The sequence below is a fragment of the Zalophus californianus genome, chromosome 15 (assembly GCF_009762305.2).
Source record: "Zalophus californianus isolate mZalCal1 chromosome 15, mZalCal1.pri.v2, whole genome shotgun sequence".
Taxonomy (NCBI): Eukaryota; Metazoa; Chordata; class Mammalia; order Carnivora; family Otariidae; genus Zalophus; species Zalophus californianus.
This window is the reverse complement of record NC_045609.1, coordinates 80,709,723-80,736,109: the sequence shown is the minus strand read 5'-3', so window position 1 is coordinate 80,736,109 and position 26,387 is coordinate 80,709,723. Positions and strand designations below refer to the sequence as shown.

The window sequence follows — 26,387 nt, the reverse complement described above, 5'->3', positions numbered from 1 at the left end:
TTATTCTAAAATTCTAAGCAGGTTTTTTTTTTTTCCTTCTAAAAACTGTTTCTTGGACAACACCATAGCCATTACACATTGCAAGAGAAAGCTTCCCACCTGTGCAGAGTTCTGTTTGTCTGCTTGACCTTCCTCTGCTGTTTGCTTCCGACAGCACCCTGGGCCACCTCCACGTTCTCTTGTTGCCCCAAGAAGCAGGTGGGGCCATGTGTCCAAAGTTGGAACGGTCCCATGTTAGTGGGAAAGCAGAGTGAGAGAAATCTGTGCCTCTCTGAGGGGAGGATTAGGGACTGGTTGAGCAGGGACAAGCTGGCTCGCTGGGGAGGGCCGCAGGCTGGGCTCTATCCCAGGTGTCCCTCAGTGGGAGCTTGTGGATGACTTGGGTCCTGGTTCATGGGTCCTCTGCTTGGCCGTTTAAAGTCAGTGACTCAAATTTCTACATCTGAAACCATAGACTTTCCGGTAAATACCTGCCCTCTTCGGCTGTCACCAGGCCATAGGCTCTGCTGTCTCCTAGTTCGAGTTTCTCCTTCTGTACTGGTTGACTTTGATGGTGACTTCACAGCGTGGGGGTGGGGCACCAGATGACTTGCCAGGGACCCTTGGGTGCCCCGGCAGCAGCCTCCCGAGGACCAGACCCAGGGACTTGTGTCGTGTGATACCGTTGAAACAACCTCTGCCCATTGTCATCCATTCCAGCTGGCTGCTGGGGTCCGAAAACAGTGGGGATGAACTTGAACCTCACTAGACTCTTGTGTCTCCTGGCTGTATTTATGGTCTGTGTGGCATTGATTTTTACGAGAGCGGAGCTTGTGGAATTCGGTCGACCCCAATTCTTCCTACATTTGGGAGTTTTAAGGGATGTGGGAAATCAAATGGGATTTTGGTTGGTGGGAGTTTGCACCTTTGCCGGGTGAAACTCAGCCCCATGGCTTCCAAGGGAGGGGCCTCTGGGGCATGGTGCTAAGCCGGATGTCTGTGGAGGGAAGGGCTGCCTCCCCACCTCTGAGAGGCAGGGTCCTCACCCTGACTGGTCGTGTCGCACTCACGTCTGACTGCGGTTTAGCCCAGAGAGGGACTTGCTCGTACCTGTTCGGATGCTTTCTTCCTAGCTTGGATTATCTCTTTGCTATGTTTTCTTTGTGGGCTTGAGGCCCAGAATCAGACCTGCCATTCTAAGATAAAAATGATACTGCTTTAATCACTTGAATTTGTGTTTTTTATTAACATGGAACACTTTGCAGTTATTCACAAGGTCTTACTTTTAAGAGATCTGTTTCCTCTGTCTTTCTGGCTTCCTTTTTTTTTTTTAATTTTAAGACTATGGCCATCAAGGCATGGATATGAAAGCAGAATTTTTTATAAGAGCACAGCAATTCTTTTTAAACTGACTTAGAAGACATTAAAATGTATGTGTTTTGATCTTCTTTTCCTGGATTAGAATATGAAGGATCAGTTGTTGCAACAGACAGCAAAGCAAAGTAATTCATTTCTGATGCATTTCAGTGAGCCAGGCTTCTAGGAGAGGCCAGAATGAAACACGGAGCTGGGTGAGACAGAGCAGAACAGACCAGAGACCTACCTGACATGTCAACGAAACACAGACCCAAAGAGCAGGAATAATAATAGGAATGGGAGGGGCGCCTGGGTGGCTCAGTTGGTTAAGCGACTGCCTTTGGCTCCGGTCATGATCCCGGGGTCCCGGGATCGAGTCCTGCATCGGGCTCCCAGCTCCGCGGGGAGCCTGCTTCTCCCTCTGACCCTCTCCCCTCTCATACTGTTTCTCTCTCTCTCTCTCTCAAATAAATAAAATCTTAAAAAAAAATAGGAATGGGAATAATAGTTACGGTGAAGATACACATAATTAGGGTGGCTGCCATCTAGTCAAGGACTTAGGGTGTGCCAGTCTCCTTGCTCAGCACTGCCCATGGGTTATCTCAGCCCTCCCTGCAGTTCGTTCGGTTAGACTAGACATTATCATCATTATCTCTAGTTCTCAGATGGGGAACTGAGGTGGGCTTGGGGTCAGGCCTTGGAGCCAGAACGAGAACCCCAGCCAGCTGGATGAGCCATGTGCTCATAACCTCCACCCTCATCTGAGCCCTTGGCATGCAGAAGCGCTCATCTGTGGAGCCTCCTCGCCGCCACCCACCCCCCGGTTCTGCCTGTGTCCCCCAGAGCAGGTGAGGACTGGAGGCAGTGACCCCTGGAATTAGCCAGATGCTCATTTTTTGCTTCCATTATTCTAATAGCTCAGGCAAAGGTTCTGGGAGCTTTGACATTAAGTATCTGGCTAATTGCTTCATTTTACATGTTTGGACGCAACTTTTAATGAAATTTGAAAACCCGACTCTATGTGGGGAAAATGATGTTAACATATTTCTAACTTTGTTTCCCCAAATTCCTGACGGCTGAGGCTTCCAGTTAGGAGCTTAATTGCCCAATACGTCACATCCTCCCACTGCCCTGCTTGTCAGACTTGAAAGTCAACTTGGGTTTTGGGCCGATTGATTGACCTTTCCTTACTTGTGAAACGAGAGCTTTAAACCAGCTGGTCTCTCAGGTGTCTGGCTCTGTGCTGGTGGCTTCCGTGCCCAACCGAAGGGTAGGTCTGAGAAGGTCAGCACAGATGTCTGCTCTCATCTGAGTCCCTCCTCACTGCCCAGCCCTGGTGACGGAGCAGCTGGGTCTGAACGAGATGCCGCAGTTTCACTCATGTGAAGGGAAATGACCGGCCAGAAAATATCCATAAAAGATAAGTATCAGGCACCTGGGTGGTTCAGTTGGTTAGGCGACTGCCTTCGGCTCAGGTCATGATCCTGGAGTCCTGGGATCGAGTCCTGCATCGGGCTCCCTGCTCGGCGGGGAGTCTGCTTCTCCCTCTGACCCTCCCCCATCTCATGTGCTCGCTCTCTCTCTCTCTCAAATAAATAAATAAATAAAATCTTAAAAAAAAAAGATAAGTATCTAAGAGCTTCATGCTACCTTTGAACAAGGTTCCTAATTTCTTCTTTGAAATCCCCCAAGAGGATTTTAAAGAGGCTTGAAGTAATGCTGCTCGCAGGAGTCCTGGCGCATTATCGGATCCTCCAGCGTGAGTGCAGAATGTGGTGTCTGGAGGGCGGCTGTCGTGTTGCCCGGGCTGGGGGCCCGCATGCCCAGCAATGCTCACAGAAGGCCAGCCGGTGACTCTGGGATATGCAAACAGCTCTTCTGCTCCAGCTGCAAAGCCCCTTTGACCCAAAGACCCAAGCCGGGGTGGGGGCGAATGGGGCAAAAGCAGGAGCCTGAAGCCAAGGTGTGTGCTAAATAAAGCAGGCTCTGAGACCAGAAGGCCCTGTGCGGTCCCGGAAAGTTTTGTGGGGAGCACAGGGGGGCCAGGGGGAGCCACCCTGTGAAGGAGGGAGGTGATCCGCAGTCTAGGCAGGGTGCCACCCTGTCCAAGCTGAAATGGCTCCATCTCTTTTCCAGACTGTGAAGTGAATGCTTTTGGCCATTCCTAGCATCTTGGGGCTTTGTTCCCCATCCTTCCCTTTCATCTCAGGTTTTACGATGGCAAAAAGCGTGTGAAAACCTCAGAAAAACTGAGTCAGCCGAAGACGGTCCAGTCAGGTCCAAACTGTTTGTCATCAGAAGGTGAAGGTCATCCCTGTGCAGGAACGTTTAGAAAAAAGATCAGCCCCCATTGCTGTGTGAAAGTGTCGAGTCGTTTCTCCCCGTTGGTGTGGTGAGAGGAGGCATGGGTAGGGCCTGGGAACAGAGGCAGAAGCAGGGACGGACATATCCTGGAGGCCGTGGTGGGAGAGAGCCCCGGGTTCAAGCCCCAGGTCGTGTGAGGCGGCGGGGTCCATCCCCCACGCCTGCCCCTCTGCGGGAGCAGAGCCAGCCCGTGCCCACAGCCCTGCCCGCCCCAGCCCTGTGCTATGCCACCAAGAAGACTTTAACCCCGTAAAACCCAGTAAGTCCCTCAAATTCATGAAATGGAGGAATGCACAGAATTACAGAGGGAATTGGTATTTTATCTCTTCTGAAGTAGAGAAGAGGGGAGAGGAACAGAGGGGCCGCAGAAGAAAAAGGGAAAGAAAGAAGGACAAAGAAAGGTAATTTGGATTTTTAGTCCACTCTCCGCACTTGATGTTCTTGAAACATTTCCAAACCCTTTACAGGAAGGGAATGAAAACGATCTGAAGGGCAGAGGGGTCTCTCTTTTCCCTTTTGTTGTGACCTCAGTCCTGGGATTTGTGGCCGTGTGTGGAGAGACATGGCGTCCAAGCGCATTCAGAAATTTGCCTGAAAGGGGTGGCGGGGGGGGGGTGTAGGAGCTGAAGATGGGTAAAAACAGAACGGAAAAAACAAACCTCTGGCCATAGATAAGAATCATATACTTTACTAAGACATATCATTTTGTGTCTTCTTAAGCATGAAAGCTAATTTAGATGAGGGGGGCGCTTGACATTGGCAGGAATGAGGCGCAGCCACGGGCCCCAGCAGCCCAGGCTTCTGCTCCCGCGGAACTGGGGCGGTGGGGGTGGCTCTCGGAGGCGTCAGGAACCTGAGGCCAGGGGGGCCCCCGGGGCCAGCTCCAGACCCAGCAGACACCAGGAAGTGGGTTTTCAGTGCCAGAAGGACTAATCCTAGAGAGGCAGAATTTCACCATGGCAGAATTTTAAGTTCTATTTTAAATACCACCACCCCCTGCATTTATTGGGAATTCTCTATTTGCAATGGGCTGTATTTTTATATGTGTTGCCTGCCACCTGTCTTCTTTCTCATTTTCTTCCTTTAGGAAATAGTGGTAAAAGTGAATGGAAGAGGCGCTGTGGCCACCGTGGAGATCACAGTACATGGTCAGGGCGGAGGCCAGCCCAGGAAGCACACACAGAGATGGGAGCTGAAAGGGGTTGGACGGATGAGCGTGGGGCCCTACTTGGTGTGGGGTTCAGGGGGGCCCTTGGCTGACACCTGAAGGGTGATAGGAGTTCATGAGCCAAGCAGGCCAGTGGTGTCAGGGAAGGTGGTAGGTGGCCAGGAGAGCTGGGGGGTGGCAGTAGGATAGACGGTAGAGGGGGCACCCAGGGCCTCTGTTTCTCCCTTCATCTTCCTACAGTATGGTGGGAGAGTGGGTAATGTCCCCCCATTTACAGCCCGGTGGCCCAGAGCTCAGAGGTTAGGTGGCCTGCCCAAAGTCATACGGTTGGGTGTGGTGGTTTCAGAATCCGGTGGTGTCCCTGGCCTGCAGGTGCCACCAAGCCTGCTGGGTGTTCCTGCCCCGCTCACCCTGCGTTCCTGTGGACTCTAATCCAACTCTCGGGCTTTGGTTCCACAGCCTCTGCTGGGCCTTTGGAGGGTGGAGGAAAGCATCACGTAGGCACTCGGGTTGTGTAGAAGAAAAATTCTTACTGTCTGTGAGCTGACTTGAGGTCTGAACAACTGTGTGCTTTAGCCAAATATTTATTTTGCTGAAACAGAGACCAGAGCAGTTCTTGATAGCAAGTCAGCTATAGGGACTTCATTAAAGTCAATTGTTGTATTAAGTTGAGACTTTTTTTTTTTTTTTTTAGCTCTCTGCCGACAAGTCCTGACCTTTATAATGAGTCCTGAAGGCTTCCCAAGTCTTTATGAGAAAGATTCCACTTTTCTGTGGTTAGTTTGAAGAGGTTGCTTTGTTGACGTGTTGACACAGAACTGAGGATCCAGAACAGCTCTTGCAGCTCAGTTGTCTGATCTCATACGCTGGATAGCTTCCTTCTATCTCCCCACTCTGCTTTACCTACTTGCGAAAAAAGGGTGGGCAAGAGGCAGCCCCTGTTCGTCAGCAAGACGGGCAGAGAGGTGCTGGAGAGATGCGGGGGTGTTCTTGGAGAACGTAACCTTTGCTAGGATACTTCAAGTATTGAAACTCGGAGAGGTTTTTTGAAAAATAGAGGCCACTCCACATTTCAAGAATGTCTCCACTTCATGGAGAGGAGAATTCCTTTTCCAGAGCCTGGCCATATCCACGTCCTGTGTCGGGGGGCGGGGGGGGGGATACTCGTCTATAAATAATACTTGCTTGACCTATTTCTTTTACAGAGTTGTGACTGTGGATGCCGGAGTTGAGTGAGGTTATCAGAAACTGGGCCTGTTTTCTTAAACGTCTAAAGGAGGCTTTGAAACTGCTATCTTGTAACTTGGTTCCTTCTGTGGGTCTCCCCTTCCATCCGAAAAGTAGCACTTGGCTCCGGGTGTCCTGGTGGCACTGGAGTCTTTGTCACCGTGTCACCATGGGGAGGTCTCTCCACACCTGGCCCGTGTGACGGAGCCTTTGCAGCTTTCCTCCTTCCTGCCTCGCAGCCAGACTGGGCTGGGTCTTCCTACACGGGCGGGCACCCCTCCTGCTGAGCCGAGATCCCCGTGGCAGCGGTGGGCAGGAGAGGAGGAGAAATGAGGATGGTGGTTCAGTTGCTGCTTCTTGGACGCTCGGCACCGGCGGCCAGCATCACACAAGCGCACAAGCATTTCGCGTGCATTACCCCACTCAGCGCCTGCGGCGATGCGGTAGGTGCAGCCGGGCTCTCCGTTCTGCAGGTGAACAGACCGAGGTGCAGAAGGGGGACGCAGTGTGCCCGGGGCGCACCGACCAGATGGGCATGTGTACACTCACATACTTCTCACTTTGGGTTTTCGTCTTTTTTTCTCTGCCACCACATTATTCTTTCCACGAGGGCAGTGTGCCCGTTCCCACGCCTGCGAACCCATAGGACGCTGGATCCTGGATCATCATCGTCAGAGTCTTATTTGGCATCGGTGACCAGCACAGGACATTGTCCTCCGGGGTCCCCTTTTGCTCAGGGGCCCTTGGTGCTCTTTTGACCAGTGCGCGCGCACACGATTATAAACAAGCACACCCACTCTGGCGTTTCCATGGCAGTGGCAGGAAGGCAGGGTGCACTCCCAGGCACACATCATTCCTAGTGAAATGGGGATGGGATTTTTTTTTTTAAATGACAGTTGAGCATTAGGGTTTGGCCGGGGGAAGATGCTGTCAATGCAAAGGTAACTTGAGAAATAAGGGGATGAAGTGAGGCTTCCGTGTAATGTCCCGTTTGTACTTTGCACAAAGCCCTTTAGCGCCACCAGCCCCTGCCTCGAGGGGCCCTGTGGCCTCAGTGCCATCCCCCCGGCCACCCGAGCTGGGGACAGGGACAAGAGTGCACTCATTTCCCACAGAAGGGGAAACCGAGGCTCTGAGATGAGAACTCCTGTCCTGGGGGGTCTTGGCCTGGTCTGTTTTCCACTGGTCACACCATTTTATTCAATATTTATTATTATTATTTCATCTTTACTGTCTTTGTGGTGACGAAAGGAATACTTGCTCTATGTGAGGAGACTCAGAAGTCAGACGGAGACGTGTAAGTGGAGAGCAGATCCCTCCCGCGGCCCACCCCGACGGCTGGTGTGTCCAAGTGCGTGTGTGGGGACGGGCAGTTTGGGTTCAGCTTGTGTTTAAATACAGCTCTGCGTCTTACTTGCTGGGTGATTTAGGACAAGAGACTTCACTGCCCAGAGTCTCGGTTTTCTTACCTGCAAAATGGAGCAACTACCTGTGCCTTTAGCGTGACCTCATCATCGAGGGAGACGGGAGGCAGCACGGTGCCTGCCACAGAACAGGAGCTCAGGTCCTGTGGGTTCTCCTCCCCCTGCCCTATAGCAGCATTTCTCAAACTCACCTCCAGGGTACCCTGAAGGCAGAAGACCGTTCCCCCTAGGGTGCCCCCGGCTGGACCCAAGCAGTGTGCAGATGGCAAGGCAAGATTTTGGGCAGATTTTGGGAGACGAACCATGAGAGACGATGGACTCTGAAAAACAAACTGAGGGTTCTAGAGGGGAGGGGGGGGGTGGGGGGATGGGTTAGCCTGGTGATGGGTATTAAAGAGGGCACGTTCTGCCTGGAGCACTGGGTGTTATGCACAAACAATGAATCATGGAACACTACATCAAAAACTAATGATGTAATGTATGGTGATTAACATAACAATAAAAAATTTAAAGAAAAAAAGATTTTGGGCAGATTTTGTATCACTTAGTGATATATCTGAGCTTAACTTTACTTAAAAACAATGCTTGTTATGTTGGAAATGTTTACGTATTTTGAACATGGAAGCTTCAAATTGTCTTGTAGCTTCCTGCAGCCCTTGGCACACCTCCCCACACCCCTGGGGGGCTGGCGCACCTCCCCACACCCCTGGGGGGCTGGCGCACCTCCTCACACCCCTGGGGGGCTGGCGCACCTCCCCACACCCCTGGGGGGCTGGCGCACCTCTCCACACCCCTGGGGGGGCTGACGTACCTCCCCACACCCCTGGGGGGGCTGGCGTACCTCCTCACACCCCTGGGGGGCTGGCGCACCTCCCCACACCCCTGGGGGGCTGGCACACCTGCCCACACCCCTGGGGAGCTGGTGCACCTGCCCACACGCCTGGGGGGCTGGCAAACCCTGGGGGGCTGGCACATCTCCCCATATCCCTGGAGGGGCTGATGAACCTCCCCACACCCCTGGGGAGCTGGTGCACCTGCCCACAGCCCTGGGGTCTAAACACCCAAGCTAGGATTGGTGCTGGAGTGGTCCTTGCCTCTTGCCACACCTAGTAAGGGCCAGACCTGTGGGCCGAACGTGAATGTTCATCGCCTGCAGACGACACCCTGGAGAAATCCCATTTCACCTTGTTCTGAAACCCTCCCGCAGACATGGTGATTCTGTCAGATTGTTCACTCTCTCCATCAAAAAGTAATAAATTCCAAAGAAGTGTTTTCAGGAGGTTCTTCTTATTCAAGGGTTAACCAGCTTTTTATTTTGCTTATCTTTGGAAATAAAACAATGTTTAAAACTATTCAGACCAGCAAAGCCATCTGGTGGGGAGTACACGGCTGCTCTCCATTCAATTGTGCCGCCTTTAATTTATGCACTGAAGGGTGCCGCTGTACATCTGCAAAAGCATTATTCGCACTTGGTTTTGAACATGTGAGCTATGTGTCTATGCGAGACCTCTCTTCTTCACTCGAACTGAAGGACATCTGGGTTGGGCTTCCTCTGCTCTTGGCGGCCTTCTACTCTTCCTGAATTCCTACCTGAGCAGGCGGGAGGGTTCCGGGGACCAGCCGGGCGGGGAGAGGCGCCTTCCTCCCTTTGGCCCTGAGAGGTCATCTCTGTGCCTTATACTTGGAGCCGCTGCTACTTTTTATTCACTTTGCTGTTTGTGTTAAGGGAACATTGTTGCACGGCAGCCAGAATCTGCCTCTCATCTTTACAGGCTACTTGTACAAGAGCCACAATGACCCCTCGGCCCACATCGTGTCACTTTTTCCTGGTAGTCAAGGTTTGTCGTGGCAGGTGTTGGAACCCTTGAAAGCACGCATAAAGAACAGTAACGGATTGTATCCCGTAGCTGGGTTCCTGAGATCACCGGACCATGTGATGTGTCTGCTTTGGGAAGAAGAGGATGAGGGCCTGAGTGGTGCTGGGGTTTGCCTCCAGTCACGTGGCTGGTTAAGGGGTGCGGCAGGTGCTCCGCCCAGGCCTGTTGATCCCCAGGTCTGCTCTCTCTCTACTTGAAGTCATATGGAGGAGGAGGGGTAGAGCATAACATTCTCTGGGCCACAGTTTCCCCATCTGTGAAGTGGAAATGCTCATTGGGCTTTTCCTCTTAGATTGTCATGATGTATAAACAGGGTAATCCAAAAAGTCATAGCCTGGTGTCTGGGCACAAGGAAGCCCTGATAAATCCGAGCTCATGTCACTTTTATTGTTGTCACTAAGTGGCCAAAGCTTTGTTTTGGATATCTGCTGGGCGTTTGCTCCTTCACTCAGTAATTAAAAAAAAAAAAAAATAGATTTAGTGGGTACCTACCCGGTGCCAGGCACGGTAGATATCGAAGCTTGTGTGGGGGGATCTAGTGCCTGTACTGATTGGAATTCGGGGCTGAGCGTCACTGACTCTGCCCTCGAAGAGCTTACAGGGAGACACGGCCGGTGGGCTGGGTGATGGTTGCTCTTGCCGTCCTGGAAGCCTTGATTTCTGAGCCTGTTTCTCCCAGAGCCACTGTCTTACCTGATGGTGTGGTGTGGGAGAGAGGTCATGGGCTTTGCAGCATAACAGGTCTTCAGTTGCATTTTGGTCCTGCCATTGGCTAGCCGTGGCGGGGGCTCCGAGTATGTGTTCGCCCTAGCTGTGCCTCCGTCTCCCACATATCACACAGGGGTTGCAGTGCTGACCTCAGAAGGTTGTCATCAAGAAGGGAACTCACATCGGGGCGCCTGGGTGGCTCAGTTGGTTGAGCATCTGATTCTTGATTTTGGCTCAGGTCATGATCTCGGGGTTGTGAGATCGAGCTCCGCACTGGGCTCCGTGCTCAGTGCAGAGTCTGCTTGGGATGCTCTCCCTCTCCCTCTGCCCCTCCCCACCCACTCTTTCTCTCTCTCAAAAAAAAAAAAAAGGAAGGGACCTCACATGGTGCGCTCATCCTCTGGGGTCCCTGAAAACTGTATTTTGGGTCTGCACAAAGGGTGATATTTAAGTTTGAATTTTGAATGCTTATTAAAACAGACCGAGCATTGCTTCCTTGAAATGTTTTCCCTCATGCGACTGTTGTTGCTTCCTCGCCAAGAGACATTAGGTGGGCAGGTTTCACAGCAAATCGTGAAAGCTCGTCTCCAGTAGGTTCTACCTTAATAGAATACCACCGTCGGTAGATCTATAAGCTTGAGTGGAAAATCTAGTACCTAAATCTAGTATGGATTTTCATTACCCCTGGCAATAATAAAGTGAGTCATCAGAAATTGTTTTTCCCCCCAACTGGTTTCGGAAACAGAAAATTGTCGGCGGTGTCACAAAGACCTTTCACGTCTCAGCTCCATGAACCAGTGCTGGTTCTCCCGGGGTCTGCAGACTCTCGGGGCCGGTGAGGGGCCCGGGGGGCTTGTGGTCTGCCCTTGAAATGGGATATGTGATTCTGAGTGTGGCCACGTTTCTGGAGACTTTGTTCTGGAGTTCGCTGCAATGTTTCAGAGGGCCTGGACTGTGTTTGTCATATTTGTTGCCTCAGCAAATGCAGTGGGTGCTTGATAAACATGTGCTTAAGGGTGCGGGCTAAGGAAAAACCACTTTTGTGTCTTTTGGGCTAATTGTGCAGCTTTTTCTTTTCTTTTCTTTTTTGCCTAGCCTGAAGGAGGTATGCACTGGCTTCTCTGTGCTTGCTGCAACATTACCGGCTTCTTAACAGCCTTACGAGACAGAGAGATGATGGCAGTGGGTTTGTAGCAGGGAAACCTTCCCTTCAAATCATACACTGCGAGTGCTCGGGCTGAAAGAGGTAGTGCTGGCTCCAGGTTTTACCTGCAAGGAAACAGGCGCAGAGTTGCGGTGACTTGCCCTGCTGACCAGCCAGGTTAGTGATCAGGTCCGGACTGAGAACACCCTGGGGAATATCTGCTCAGGGGCCACGTGCAGTAGCTTGCTGCCTCGTCGGGAAGGTGCTACTGTTGTGGCTAGAAAGTTTCTTTCAAAGCACGGAGTTGAGGAAGTCGCCACCTCAGCTGTTGAGCTTCCGGGCTTTTCCCTTTGATGCATAAGAACAAAAGGGGCACGGGGCTTCTTCGTCTGCCTCCCCTCCACAGGGCCCTTTCCATTCCTCCCTGCTGTCCTCGCTTCAGCATTCTGAGCATGGACCAGCCCCCACCTCCGTCCCCTGCCTCACACTTGGCGCACCAGGCCAGCCTCTGCAAACCTTGTCCCTACCCTGGTCCCACCCCCCTCCCCCCCACCGCCCATCATGCCCATCATACTTTGCAGACTTTGCAGCTGGAGCAGACACCCGTGCATGATGAACAAAGTCTGAATTGAGATGGTTTAAGACTCGGTGACCCAGGCCGACAAGGTGAATGAGGGAGGTACCTGCCTTGCTCCCCGTGTCCACCTCCTGCATGTCCAGTGCCCCCTGCCCTATATCTCTGTGCAAATCTGTTCCTTAGGAGAGAATTTCTTGGAGGGATGGGAAGGGACTGGGAGGAACTACCGGACTGTCCGAGGCCAGGCCAGGGTGATGGGGTGGAGGGGAGGATGGGCTCCCCGTTGATGAGGTGTGTGTGGGGGGAGACAGGGCTCAGGACACTGGACCTCTATGATGAGCTGTGCATCCTTGGGCAAGTACAGAATCCCATCGGGCCTCGGTCTCCTCATGTGAAATGCAGGCCTGAATGAGCGGGTACCCGCAGGTTGGATTCACTGGGGCCTGCCCAGGTGTTGACCTGGGCCCTGACTGCACACCATCGTTCTTGAGATGTTCCAGGTCTGTCATAGGATGAAGGACTTTACAGTAGAAGTCTCCAGGAACCCTCCACGAGTTCCTTTCTGCTCTTACCTCCCATCTGTAAAGAATTGGCTTGCGTAGCCCAGACTTCTAGACCTTTGGCGACGGGCACATTTCTGGATAACTGACCCTCCGTGGCAAGCACTGAGCAGGTTATGGATGGATGATCATTCTGAAGGGGCTCAGCTTTTCCCAAGTTGCACCCCCAGCTGTCTCAGACTCTCCAGGGCTCCCCACCCTCGTTACCGGGGCACCCAAATAATCCTAGTCGGCTCTGCTCATTAGCATCTTATTTCTGCTGTAAAACTTGGCTCTTCCTTCCTCATTCTCTGTGCTGCCCCTCACTGCCACCTGCCTCTTCTCATTCATTACTTCAGATTAGTGGCAGAAAGGAAAATTGGACACCTGTGCCTAGAATTATGTATACATGGCAAGCAAGTAGGCCTGGAGTGAGGGCCTGAGGGCTTCCCCTGAAGAATGCAAAGAACACCTGTCACATATTGAGGCTTGCTAGGTGCCAGATGCCGGATGAACCATTTTGTATCTATTATCTCATTTCCCCTTCATATCCACGCTAGGCAACTCAGATGGTTTTACTCCCACTTCACAGATGAGGGAATAAAGTCACAGAATGGTCAGGGCAGTTGCCTGAGATCATTCAGCTGGCAGGGAGATGAGTCGGACCAAAATGCGGGTCTGCCTGACTCCAAAGCCTGCGACGCTTGGTTTGGATTGCTCAGAAAACATTTTTTGCTACATCCCAACTTTCTACCTAGTTGCAAATCATCGGGCCTCTAGACCAGATGCAAGGGAGGTGCTGGCTGCGTCCTGTGCAGATCCGATCACAGAGGAAACACCTGTTTCTTAAGGATGTATTTTATGGGATGTAAGAGTAGTTGGGAATGTATTTTCTGCATGGGAAGTAGTCATTATTAACAATTATGTTGATGATGAACTTACTATACAGTCAAGTATGCTTTAAAAATAATTTTTAAAAACTGCCTGTGTTTTGGATGACACACATTTTGGGCCCTCCAGGAAGACCCTGCAGGTCGCACAGTGTGAAAACCCCTGTTTTAGACAAAGCACGGATGAGGGGTCTCCGTCATCAGGAAAGGTGCAGTCTGGCAAAGATGAGGCTACGGGAAGGGCTTGCTCAAGGAAGCACCGAAGAAATCACAGTGGCCCCAGAGCGAGGCAAGGAGGAAGGTGTCTTTATCAGGAAGTGGGGAGAATGGGGTCAGTTGTCCAGATAGCAAAGCAGAACAGCTGAGGTTGTCATAAACACACATTTTGCCAGAAAGTGACCTGGTGCGTGACGTTTGGGCCATTATGTCTTGTTCAAGAACAGGTGCCATCTGGGTCTTCTGCACTGTTTTGGCATATCTGTTTCTGGCGTTAGCCAAGGGGTTCTGTTAGGCAAAAGCATTGATTCAGTTGGTGTACTGGGTCTTTGGATGAATTGCTTTGGCCTGAATTGCTCATGATTTGCTTTGCTCATATAAACACACTTTTTGGAACTTAATAAACGTAAAATTATACCGGTTTAACTTAGTAGCACCTAGTGTTTAGAACCCGTGAAAGAGTGTATCAGTTACCTTCTGTCACATACCAAACGACCCCAAGCACTGCCAAGCCGCCATGTTCTTCCCATGGTGACGGCAAAGGTGCAGAGGGCGAGTGGGTACATATGACGTGTCTTAAGCCCTGGGCTTGGGACTGGCACCTTGTCACTTCTGCCTCATTCTGTTGGCCAAAGCCAGTCTCCACACTCAAGCCAAAGGAAGGAGACGTGTATTCCGCTCCTCTCCTTGAAGGAGCTGCACAGTCATTCGTGTGACAGAAGGTAGAATACAGGGCAGGATGATAAACAAACCAATAATGCAATCTACCGTAAATAGTAATCAACTGCTACTTACCAAATACTTCTCGTGGGCTGGGAGTATGTCTATATAAAAAGAGCCAACATTTTCTTTAAAGATTTTATTTATTTATTTGAGATAGAGCGAGAGTGAGAGAGAGAGAGAGAGAGCACAAGCGGGGCGGGGGGGAGGGCAGAGGGAGAGGGAGAAGCAGGCTCTCCATTGAGCAAGGAGCCCAACACAGGGCCTGATCCCAGGACCCTGGGATCATGACCTGAGCTGAGGGTAGACGCTTAACCGACTGAGTCACCCAGGTGTCCCCCAAGAGAGCTGATTTATTTAGCACTTGCTATGGGCTGCTCTTCTAAGCACTTTATATGAATTGATCACTTTGCTCACAGCAATGCTATGGTGTAGGTCCTGTAAGTATTCCCCATTTACATGCAGGGAAACAGGAGGAGAGGAGTGTAATGACTTGCTCAATGTCAAAGCCTCGTATCCTGGCTCCAGGACCCAGGCTCCAGTGCTGTGATTTGTTACTGTCAAAGATTTCTTCTGAGAATCCAGAGGCCCAGATCACTTAAGTGACTCACCTAACGTCACCAGGTGGACACTGCTTTGGTATCCTGGCCCACAGGACTGACTGGCTTCCTTCCACTATGCTGTAGCCAGTGAGTGATCATCGAGGGTCGTAGCTTTATTCTGTTGATTGACTGCATTGTGATCAAAAGCATAAAACTCCAGGTATAAGGTTGAATCTGGTAATCTCTTGTTAGTACAGGACTCTCCAGGCTTACTGCTTCTCGGTCTCAGAGATAATCTTCCATCTTTGAGTTAAATATGAAAAATATTCCTTCTTGTACTTGTTGATGAATGTTCCTTGAAGAAATGTATTTCCATATACATAGCCAAAGAGAAGTATCAGCGGTTAGACATGCTAATCAGAAGAAAGCCTTGTGTTTTAGTAAAGATTACTTAAGACCCATCAAATTTTTTTTTCCTTCAAACATTCAAGTAAAATAATGTAATTAGCTATTTTTTCCTCTCTCCTCCCAGAGGGCAGTTGTAAATGGTCTGCCTAAATGAAGCTATTTATTTAAATCCGTCCAGATTTCTTTTGAAGTTTTGTACATCTTTCTTCTGCTGTATCAGCTCATAGCTACAATAATTTAATAAGCTTTTCCTAGGGTGAAATTGGATGCCCTTTATCGATCTTACACCGAGGGGGCATTCAATTACTTACTCTAAAGTGGTATTTCTGGGTCTCTCAATTACAATTTTGTTATAAATGGCTTGCTAATGATGCTTGGGGTGCATAGGTTAATAGGGGGCATCCTAGCCAGGGCTGGGTAATTGAACGCTTTCTATTTTGGGACCAGTCATCTGATCTCGCACAGGGGTACGGGTTCCCACACTTGCTGTCTGCCTCCATCAGGCACAGCCCTGAGCCCAGGCTGGGAAGCAATCTCACTGAAATGTATACCTGAGTACTTTGGTTTAGTATCTGCATGGGAGCGCCAAGGGTCCTGACTCATCTGAGTCGACTGGCACCAAAACGGGAACATTCCAGATAGGTAAAGTGCAAGGGACATGCGTTGCTTATTTTTTTAAGGAAGAACCACCTGAGTGTGAGGTTTCTGCGGGACTGTTCTCAGGATGATTTGTGGCATATGGAAAAGGCCAATTCAGGAGTAGAACAGCAATGCTTTTCCCTTCGATACAGTCACATTAATTCGATTTTTCTTCACTGCATTACATTACTTGATAGTTGTACATCTTGTAAAGATCCTTTTGAGAGAATATGTGGCGTGCATCCTTTTTTGCACTTGGACAAATCTCAGCACAATACTTCTCCTGATCTCCATGTGGCTGGCTTCCTTCTCATCATTCAGGCGTCCCCTCCCAACTACTCTTCTTTGGACATCCTGCTGCTGGACCTCCTTTCCTGTCAGGCTGCAAGGCTCACCTGGGGGTGGAGGTCAGTGCACAGAACGGCCCCTGACCACGAAGAATGATCTGGCCCTAGTGCTGCATTAGAGAATGCCTATTGTCATGGTTTCATTGTTTTCTCCTTTTGTATTTTCTCCATAGCTTTTATTGGTGTCTGAGATGATCTTATTCCTTTGTCACATCCATTGTCTGTTGCCCTGTAGCCCCTAAATCCTGGTGGGATATAAGCTCTAGGTGGGGAAAAGCCTCCCTGTCGTGGTTTCTTCTGTACCACTCCTGTCCAGTCAGCCAGGGCTTGGTCTGGAAGCCTCAAAGCTCCAGGCCCTGCACTGACAAGGGCCCCAGCTGTGAATGGGATATGGTCATAGGACTTATTTTTAATCGACCTCATCAAGGGGTATTTTATGTACTAGATACTGGTCATATGTTTTGGTAAAACTTATAAGATAGTTATATATTGTTTCCCCATGCAAACAAGCTCCAGCTCTCCAGACACCAGCTGAATTGCCCTACAATTCAGTTCAGTTCCCATAGTAAATACCCTGAGCTCGCACAGACCCCACAAGTTAAGGGCTCAGTCCCCCAAGACTGCCCCAACTTCAGATGCCAGTTACAAGTATGGGGTCCCAAGGCTACCCAACTTCTGTCTGATCTGGCTACAAATTCCGAGGTTCTCACAAGGCCCTCCTTAGGTCTGATAATTCCCGAGAACTCAGGAAAGTGCCTTATTTACAATTACCAGTTTGTTATAAAGGATACAGCTCAGGAATAACCAGATGAAAAACATGCCTGGGGTAAGACATGGGGGGAGGGGAGGGGAGTCACCCTCCCAGCCCCTCCACGCGTTCACCAACTAGAAAGTTCTCCGAATCCTGTCATTTCGGGGCTTTTGATGGAGGTTCCGTTACATAGGCATGATTAATAAATCATTGGCCGTTGATGATTAACTCACTCGCCTCCCTGGAGGTTGGGGAAGTGGGGCTGTAAGTTCTAACCTTCTGTCTAATAGAGGCTTAGGCTTTCTGGGCACCAGCCCCATCCTGAAGCTATCAGGGGTTCCCCCAAGAGTCATCTCATTAGCATAAATTCAGCTGTGGTTGAATGGGGCTTGTCATGAAGAACAAAAAAGATGCTCCTCTCACCCCTTCACTTAGGAAATTCCAAGGGTTTTAGAAGCTATTTGCCAGGAACTGGGGACAAAGACCATGTTTATTTTTTATTCTGTTACCCCCCCCATCTTCTGTTGGCTTTGGGTCTCTACAACCCCACCGCATCTACAGCAGTGCCTGCTCCAAGCTCCCCTTCCGAAGAGATCCGCCCAACAAAGGAACAAACAGGTGATGAGTTGTCGCCCCAGGTCTCGGCTCCCGAGCTGTTTTATGTTTAAGAAGCAAGACTGGAGTAGAGGTCTGGCTAGAGGGTGCAGCCTGCCCAGGGGTATAAATGCTTGGGCTCAACCATGTCCCGGAGCCTCCCTGTTGGGCCTGTCAGCTTCCCTGACGACCCACATCTCTTTCCTTACTTGGCTTGTAAGAAGAAACCTTTGTTTTTGTTTAGGAATATTTCGCCCATTCTGTTGGGTCCAGATTTTGTACATTCTTGTCTTGGAGCTTCCAAGACTCTGTTTTAAAAAAAAAATCTAATTGGACTTTCTGCAGCCAGAGACACAGAAGGGTGTGAACACGCTCCCCACTGAGATCCTGGTTGGAGCCTCCTTTTAGCCCCGCTTGGCCTTGTCTTTTTAACATGTAAAAAAATGTTTTCTTGGCTTAGCGATAGGATTTCCAAGTAGGGGATCTTGCCCTTTTGTTTCTTTGGTTTGGAAGAATTGTTTGTACCAAGTGATGGGTCAAGGGTGGTTGAGTGAATGGGAGGCAGGGGTTTGGCCTCGAGGCTCCTGTCACGTCCCTCCAACTGCTCTCAAGAGATGTGCGGGTGGCGGAGCCCCGGGTGTTGGCCTGGTTCCAGAACAGTTTGCTCCTGCACACCCCCACTCCTCTGCTCTTCCCAGAACTGCCCTGACCCCAATCTCGGCCTCCCCTAACTAGCATTTCACAAGCTGGTTCCTTGCGACATTAGTGAGAATTCCGTGGCCAATTATGTTTTGGAAATTTTGCATCTTATATTCCTCTCCTGTGGAGTCACAGGGCTCATTAGCATATTAAAGGCCCCCAAAAGTCCTGTTGTAAAGAAATCCATTTGATTGCCTCCATCTTACCTTTTCTCCGAGTAATTTAAGCACAGAACACATAACAACATGCAGAACATTCAGTGGGAGACACTTTAGGAAGCACTGCTTGGCTATTTCTTGATCAGTGTATTTTGATAAAGCACAGGCCTTTCTGTCCAAGGGAAGGGAAGTTTCCTGCTGGTGAGTCCTCATTATTCAGCCTTCCAGCCAATACAAGGAGGCTTTAACTCAGGGTTGGTTAATCCCACCTTCTCTGGGGACAGGTAGGATTATTTGAGGGCTGTGTGTGTGTGTGTGTGTGTGTCAAGTTGGAGGTGAGTCTACTGCCTTTGGGTAATTCTCAAGCCCTAAGGAAAAATAATGTGATAGGATCGCCCATCTTTGATTCCACTTTGAACATTCTTGGCATTCAATGACAATTAAAAATCATAATCATAATGGTCATTGATGATGCTATTATTGTTGCCTACCTTTTAGGGGACGCTAATAACTATGTGTAGACATTAAGCAAACTCTTTGTGTGTGTTAACTAATTTAGTACTTGCTGCAAGCTTATAAGGGAGGTAGTTTCACCCTAATTTCCTGGTCAGGGAGGAAAAGCTCAGAGACGTTGTATGGCCCACTGGAGGTCACACAGCTAGTTAGTGGTGGTCTGCCATTATTGGAAACTAAGTCTCCTTTTTTGCTGTTTTTACAACATCTAAAAAGAAGTGTCATCATTTGGGCAACAATACATTTTATAACCACAGAATTCTGTTAATGGATTTTTAAGAATCATGTTTTCCCCAGGATGATGAAAGTGAAAAATGATTTCAGGGTCTGAGTGTTATGTTACTCAGGGGAACACTGCATGTTGGGTTTAATTGCTTAATAACTTAAAGTCAAATGGTTTTTTTATATGATGCACTCTACTGAAGGAGAGAATCATTCCAGTGTTTCTAAATTTTCATTAACTTTTGCCTCCTAAACTGATAATAAAGGTTAGTTCTTGGTAAGAGACTATGGGTGCTGAGAGACTATGGACTCTGAGAAACAAACTGAGGGTTCTAGAGGGGAGGGGGGTGGGGGGATGGGTTAGCCTGGTGATGGGTATTAAAGAGGGCACGTATTGAACGGAACACTGGGTATTATACGCAAACAATGAATCATGGAACACTACATCAAAAGCGAATGATGTAATGTATGGTGATTAACGTAACATAATAAAATAAAATAAAATAAAATAAAATAAAATAAAAAGAGAGACTATGGGTGCTATTGGGAGAGAAAAAACATTTTCTCTGCATGCTCCTACCCTAACCAGGCTGCTTCTTGGATATTTTGTTGATTTAAAAGCGCAGATACTTCAGTTCATCTCTCAACTTACAGTCACTGACCATTCATGCATCTGGGAATGACTATGAAGTCTTGAGACTCGGGGATTCGGTACTTAGCTGTGGCGTGGCTGGGACATTAGAGGATATATGGGCTGTGCAAAATATGAGGTGTTTGATGTGGTGCTGATGGGGCTGGTGCTGGAGCCACGTTTGGTGGTGGAGATTGAACCCCAAAGCCAAGCACCAGGGACCAGAAAGCTCTCCTTTTATCCCATGTGATTTTCTATGACTTGCTTGTGACCCAGCAGACTGACTGAAACCTAGGCGTGGAAAAGAGAGCTTCTCTCCTGGGAAGGTGTTCCCAGGGTTATGGCTATCATCACGTCATGTAATAAAACCTCTTTTCTTTGTTGTTCAGGTAATCTGACATTTTAAAGATTTTGCTCCCCCTGAAGAGGAAACATTTTAAAGGAGCGTGGGATGTAGAAGAAATCTTCACAGACCTCTCCAAGGATGGCAGGCCAACCCATCCCTCGCTGAGACCATGATCGCTTCTAATCTCCTGGGTGTCTCCATGTTCTCCAGCGAGAATTTTTCCATTTCATTTTGTGCCATGGGAAAAACCTGAAGGACAGGCAGAATTGCTCCCACACATGTGGGCTTTTCTTAAGATTGCAGTAGCTCTTACAGAACATGACAGTTGGAGATCACTTCTTTTTGTTGTCTTTCAGAGTTGAACCAAAGAAGGCCCTTCCTCATCCTCCAGGGCTTTGGTGCCTGCTCATTTTTATATTGTTTGTTTCCATTGCTTGTGCCTTAAAACCATCTTATCTAATCGAAAGACATCCTTAAAGTTTTTCCAGCACAACTTGCATGCATCCGGGCTCCTCAGGGGCTCGCCCATGGCTCTGTGGGCCAGCTGTCCAAGGGCATTACCATGAGGCACTGCATTAATTGCTGCATACAGTTGTTGCCCAATAACGAGCACAAACAGCAAGTCGGCTGCGGAGGAGGCCCCCTTCATGGTCACCCGGAGTGCCCTGCGTGCAAAGGAGAGAACAAAATTGTGCTCCGGGTGGACGGTAAGCAGATGAACTTGCTTGCTGTTCTCGAGGTGAGGGCCGAGGGGAATGAGAGCTGGGGCAGGTTTCTGCGCTTCAAGAAGGGGAAGCGATGTAGCCTCGTGTTTGGACTGATGATCATGACCTTAGTGATGGCATCTTATATCCTTTCTGGGGCCCACCAAGAGCTTCTGATCTCCTCACCTTTCCATTACGGAGCTTTCCCCAGCAATCCCAGCTTGATGGACGGAGAAAACCCTAGTGACATGAAAGAGCATCATCACCAACCCTCTGTAAATAATATTTCATACGTCAAAGACTACCCAAGCATTAAATTAATTATCAACAGCATCACAGCCAGGATAGAATTCACGACCAGGCAGCTCCCAGACATAGAAGATCTCAAGAAGCAGGAATTGCACGTGAGTAGCCTTCTGCTAATCTCGACTGATAGATTGAATTTTTAAAAATAGATGCTTCCTTTTCTGTCACCATCTTTGGGAACACAGTAAAGAAAAATGGCCAAAAAATTTCTCAGGTGTAACAAGGATAATTTGACAGCCTCACACGTCAGAGGGCCCTGGAAGAGGGCTGTCTGTTCACGATGTTTACACCAAGGAGGAAATTCGAGGTACTGAATAGCGAAGCTAGACATACCCAAGGACCACCCCTTCTCCTAATTCCATTGGAGGACTTGAAACACCGCCATGGTGGTTAAACTTGTTTTTGTAGATCACCATCATCCTGTTTCTATTGTGTGCTAATTAGTATTTTTGTCTCTAATGGTCATTTAAATACACAACTAGTAAAAAGATTCCAACTGTGAAATTTAATTAGATTGCTGTGTGCGCTGGCGTGTGCATGTAGGATGGATTTTGAGTAAGCTTTTATCTTCATTCTCTCCAAATTTTAGTTTTATTTTGGGCTAAGGAAAAACATGGTCTTGGCCATGTACCAAGTTTTGCTTTATTTTAGTGTTTAGCCATTGTCAAATAATACTTCAAATGTGAACACTGTAGCGAGGATCAGGGCATGACCGCACCATGGTTAGAACGTGTTTTTGCTAATTTCCCCCCTCCGTGTGTCTCTCCCTCTCTTTCTCTTTCATTGCAGATGTTTTCAGTAATCCCCAATAAATTTCTTCCAAATAGCAAGAGTCCCTGTTGGTACGAGGAGTTCATGGGCAGGAACACCACCGACCCGTACCTGACCAACTCCTATGTGCTCTACTCCAAGCGCTTCCGCTCCACCTTTGACGCCCTGCGCAAGGCCTTCTGGGGCCACCTGTCCCACGCCAGCGGGAAGCACTTCCGCCTCCGCTGCCTGCCGCGCTTCTACATCATCGGGCAGCCTAAGTGCGGCACCACCGACCTCTACGACCGCCTCCGGCTGCACCCGGAAGTCAAGTTCTCCGCCATCAAGGAGCCCCACTGGTGGACCCGGAAGCGCTTTGGTGAGCGCGAGGGGTCGCCGCGAGGGGCGGGGCGGGACGTGCGTGAGCGCGCAGGGTATCTTCCTGTCCCCGCCTCCTGCCTCAGTCCTTTAATCCTTAAGCCGCACACGTCTTGGGGGGGCCGGCGCCGGGCGCGGTGCTCAGGGTCTTCGGGGAGGCAGGGCAGAAGTGAGGAAACACCCTGAGACACAGAAAGCAGGCAGTTCGCTAGTCTGCCCCCCCCCCCACCCGCGCACAAACATCCATGGGGCTGGACCCAGCTCCCAGCCACCCAGAGAGCATTTATTAAGTGCCAGCTGTGTGCACGGCAAGGGGAAGGGTGCAGAATGGCAGCCGTTCTTGTCCTGAAGAGCTTTGGTACACGGGCCGGCAGTGAGTGGTAAGTGCCAGTGCCAGTTGCCAGGTGGGCGTTTTCCTGGGGCTGCCCCCGCAGCTCTGCACAGTGGCTTCCTTAGCACCCCCCCACAGGGGGACACCTCCTGAGCACCCCCCCCCCCCCCCGCCCCATAGGGCTGCCACACGGGGTGAGGTTCGAGCCTCTGGCTGGCCTCTCCGAGGGCTGTGAACACATCTTCGAGCTGCTTTGGGCCTCATTTTTTTCTCTGACCTGCTTCGTCCGTCTGCCTCAAGCTCAGAAGGAAAACCACATGGACATGATTCTGGGCGACCTTGCTCACAGGGGTGACTGTGGACACGGCCCCCACCCAGCCCGAGCCACCCCACGGCCCTCAGGTCACTTGTTTCCTCCTCTTAACCTTTTCCCTTCTGCCAGGAGACGTTCGGTCACTTTAACAAATGCCAAAGCTGGGGCGGGATTCGAGGGCGTGTTTTCATGTAAAGGACCAGATTGCTTAAAAGGGAATCTTAAAAGTTTTCCTTCATAGAGCCTAAGTTTAGATCAAGTCCCGTTTGTTTCCTGACAAATTGACTTAATCCTTTTGATGTTCTTCCTGGAGTGAACGAACAGAAGTGTAAATGTGTCTTTTGTGGTTTGGCAGAGGCAGCTGTGGGAGCCATGGTTTAACGTGGGGTGCTCTCCCTGCACAGCTCACCATTTGCCCTAATGAGAACCAGCCTCCCGCTGGCAGGGACGAGGGAAGCTCAGGGGCGTGCTTCTGGGATCCGGTACTCAGAGTCTCTTCGAACCTCTTGCTCTTCTGCATGTGGACGTTTTCCCTCCACTTTCCATTAACCGTGGTAGCTGTGGTTTGGGGTAGTGTGTTGTTAGTAGAGTTGCATGCAAGATTGACCCATTTTTAAGGCAAGGGGCAAATTTCGGCTGCATCGGTCAATGGCAGAACAACTAATGAGTTCAACCGTTTGTCTCGGGATTCCGGGACAATTCCCCTTGTTTGGACAGACAGACAAGCTGCTTGATCAAACAGGCCAGAGATAGAAGCTCAGATAAAAACTCCCTTTTCTGGGACATGTGGGTGGTTCAGTTGGTTAAGTGCCTGCCTTTGGCTCAGGGTCCTGGGATTGAGCCCTATGTCGGGTTCCCTGCTTCTCGCTCTGCCCCTCTCCTGCTCGGTCTCTTTCTCTCAAATAAATAAAATCTTTAAAAAAAAAAAAAAACCCTCCCATTCCTGTTTGATACAGAGTGTGCATTCTGGATGCTGTTGCCGCTCAGCCACTCGGGGCCCCACCTGGTGCACCTCTCAGCCAGCCCCAAAGTCTGGCCCTCCAAGCAGATGCGTTGATCGTTCTTGAACAGGTGTGCAATCCTGGAAGCCGCCACTTGCACCTGAATGGTGGTCTTCCACCCCTTGAAGTGAGCAGGTTAAAGAGGACAGCCAATTTGCAAACATTCTCTCTGCGAGCCCCTTCCGGCAGCTCACTTGGGTGGAGCCTCGGCTGCTGCATCTGGGCCTCTGGGCCTTTACATCCCTCTCGGTCACTCCCCAGGAGGCCACCCCCCCAGCAGTGGCCGCTTTGTCCTCAGTAACTCCTGCTTCTTGGTTCTCGTAGGGATTGTCCGCCTGAGAGATGGGCTTCGGGACCGCTACCCCGTGGAAGATTACCTGGACCTCTTTGACCTGGCCGCACACCAGATTCATCAAGGCCTGCAGGCTGGCTCTGCAAACGAGCAGAGCAGGATGACTAGAATCATTATCGGTAGGACTTCTGTGTAATTCCCCATGGGGGCTGCTCCCACCCTGGGCCTGGCCCCCATTCCCACGGGGCTTCTTCTGCTCTGGGGCCGGCCCGGCTTTTGCTCTGGCCTGCGGAACATTTGCAGGATGCCTGCCACCTTCCCCACCTGGCCGTCGCTCTCACCCCTGTGTAAAACGTTCACATCACTGACACAATTTCTGTAAAGCAGAAATGTTTAGCAGACTTTTTAGTTCTGTGGAGACTCCCGTGTACCTGTAATGGTTTTTTTCTAAAAGCTGACATTGCTTTGTTTTTATTTAAATTAAGCACATGTGCTTGGTTTCTTTTCATGACATACTGATCTGAGTTTGAATGGGGGATCATAGGCACAGGTAACCAATTAGTCATTGATTTAATACTGTGGCTTTTGGAATCCCTGGCCCCAGGGCCCTGTGAAGACAGAGGCAATTACTCCAGAAACAGATACAGCCCTAATGCATTGTTGGTGACTAATTGCTGTTGAAAAAGCCTAGCCACTGTCAAGTTAATGCCTTTAGACATTCAAAATGAGGTGGCTTGATTAATAATCTTTTTTTTTTTTTTAATTCACAAGACCGTTTTATAAAAAACCTAACTGTTCGCTTTTTGTATTGGATTCAGCTTAGGAGAAGACATTTATCCACTTACACCTTCTGAAAGAGAGAAATCTGGTCACATAGTTTCCTTAAATTGTACCTGAGGCCGCAGTCTGTATTTTTATTTTCCTAAGTCTATTATATTTTGATTCTGCAAATTCAGTGACTCTGTTAGCAACTAAAAGGAATTGTAATCAAAGATGGCTCTTTGCTTTTGACTCTTTCTCTCCTAGGAGATAGGCTTACATGCCTAAACCCTGAGTTATTTATTGTTTTGTTTTTTAACTCAAAGAAATCAAGTTCTGAGAGCCAGATGAGATCAGACATCACCCCCACCCTGGTGTGAATTGGCTACTAGCTATTTTCTTGCAGCCTTGGGTCCACACACTTCAGATCACAAGTCTAATTAATATTTGACTGTGACTCCCACACCGTATGCTTCTGAGAGAATTTCATGTTCTTATGAAAGAGCTAAAAATATACATCCTAGGGCTAGGAAATAGAGCCTAACATAATGAATGAAAAAGGAAAGCCTTAGTTTGGTTTTCTAATTTTACCTACTTCCAGATTTAAAAAGGAAAAAGAAAACATTTCGCTGCTCTGATATTTACCTAAAGCAGAGTTTGGGGAGTTTCATGTAGTGGAGAGGTGTGGGGAAAGCCTGCAGCTAGCCCTGCCCATGCCACCAGCCAGCTCTGTGCCATGTGACAAGTCTGTCTTCCTGTTCCTGAACTCAGCCTGCACGTCTGTACAATGGGCTCGTTGGACTGGCTCCATTCCAGCCCTGGAATGTGATTCAGCTCTGCTTCCGCTTCCTCTGGTTAGATCTTTGATACAGTGTAAGGGTCGGTCTTCCATCTCGGCCCAGGGGTCAGAGAGAGCCTTTCCTCAGTGGTCTGGGCTAATGGCTGGAGTCCCGAAGGATTCGAGCGGCCAGGTTCTCAGGGGTGGGGCTCTGGACACACTGAAAGGCCCCTGCCTCTGCTGTCATGGCACCTTGCTCTGCCCCGTCTAAGTGCTCACCTCAGGAGCTGATTGTTTATGGAGTTGTCAGCCTCCCCTAGATTGTGAGGTCGGAGGGAGGGCATTGTCTGTCTTATTTCCCTCCTCTGTCCCTAATGCCAAGCACAGTGCCAGGCACCTAGTAGACACCAGATGAATGCTTTCTGGATGGATGGATATGAAATGAACAGAGGACGAATGAATGGATGGATGGACGGATGGATGGATGGATGGACAGATGGATGGATGGATGGACAGACAGATGCACTAGCGGATGGACAAATGTTGCTTTGGTTGTAGAAGTAGTTTGTTTATGAGATTTGACAGAATTGTGCCTTCATTTTAGATACTTCTCTTGTTCTAATATTCTTATATTCATTGTGAGTAGAATTTTCAAAGGACTTCTGATTGACTTGTCTTTCCTGTATCCTAAGGTATTATCTTTAAAAAAAAGAGAGAAGAAAGGAAAGACCAGAAC

The 26,387-nt window shown here is 49.5% G+C and overlaps 1 protein-coding gene across 5 annotated transcripts in view; it reads left to right on the top strand.

Annotated features, from left to right (window-relative positions):
- The window catches only part of CHST15 (carbohydrate sulfotransferase 15), a 78,686-nt gene that overhangs the window by 22,889 nt on the left and 29,410 nt on the right, over window positions 1-26,387 (top strand). For 4 of the 5 annotated variants that reach the window (XR_003520130.2, XM_027595399.2, XM_027595388.2 and 1 more), the window contains exons 2-4: window positions 20,083-21,147; window positions 21,839-22,178; window positions 24,147-24,293. Coding sequence is in view for 4 of the 5 variants with exons in the window: in XM_027595399.2 (XP_027451200.1) it covers window positions 20,602-21,147; window positions 21,839-22,178; window positions 24,147-24,293 (1,033 nt within the window). In the remaining variant the exon portion in view is untranslated. Of the gene's footprint in view, window positions 1-11,402; window positions 11,425-20,082; window positions 21,148-21,838; window positions 22,179-24,146; window positions 24,294-26,387 lie in introns of those variants that run through there. The other variant, XM_027595411.2, reaches the window with a different exon arrangement.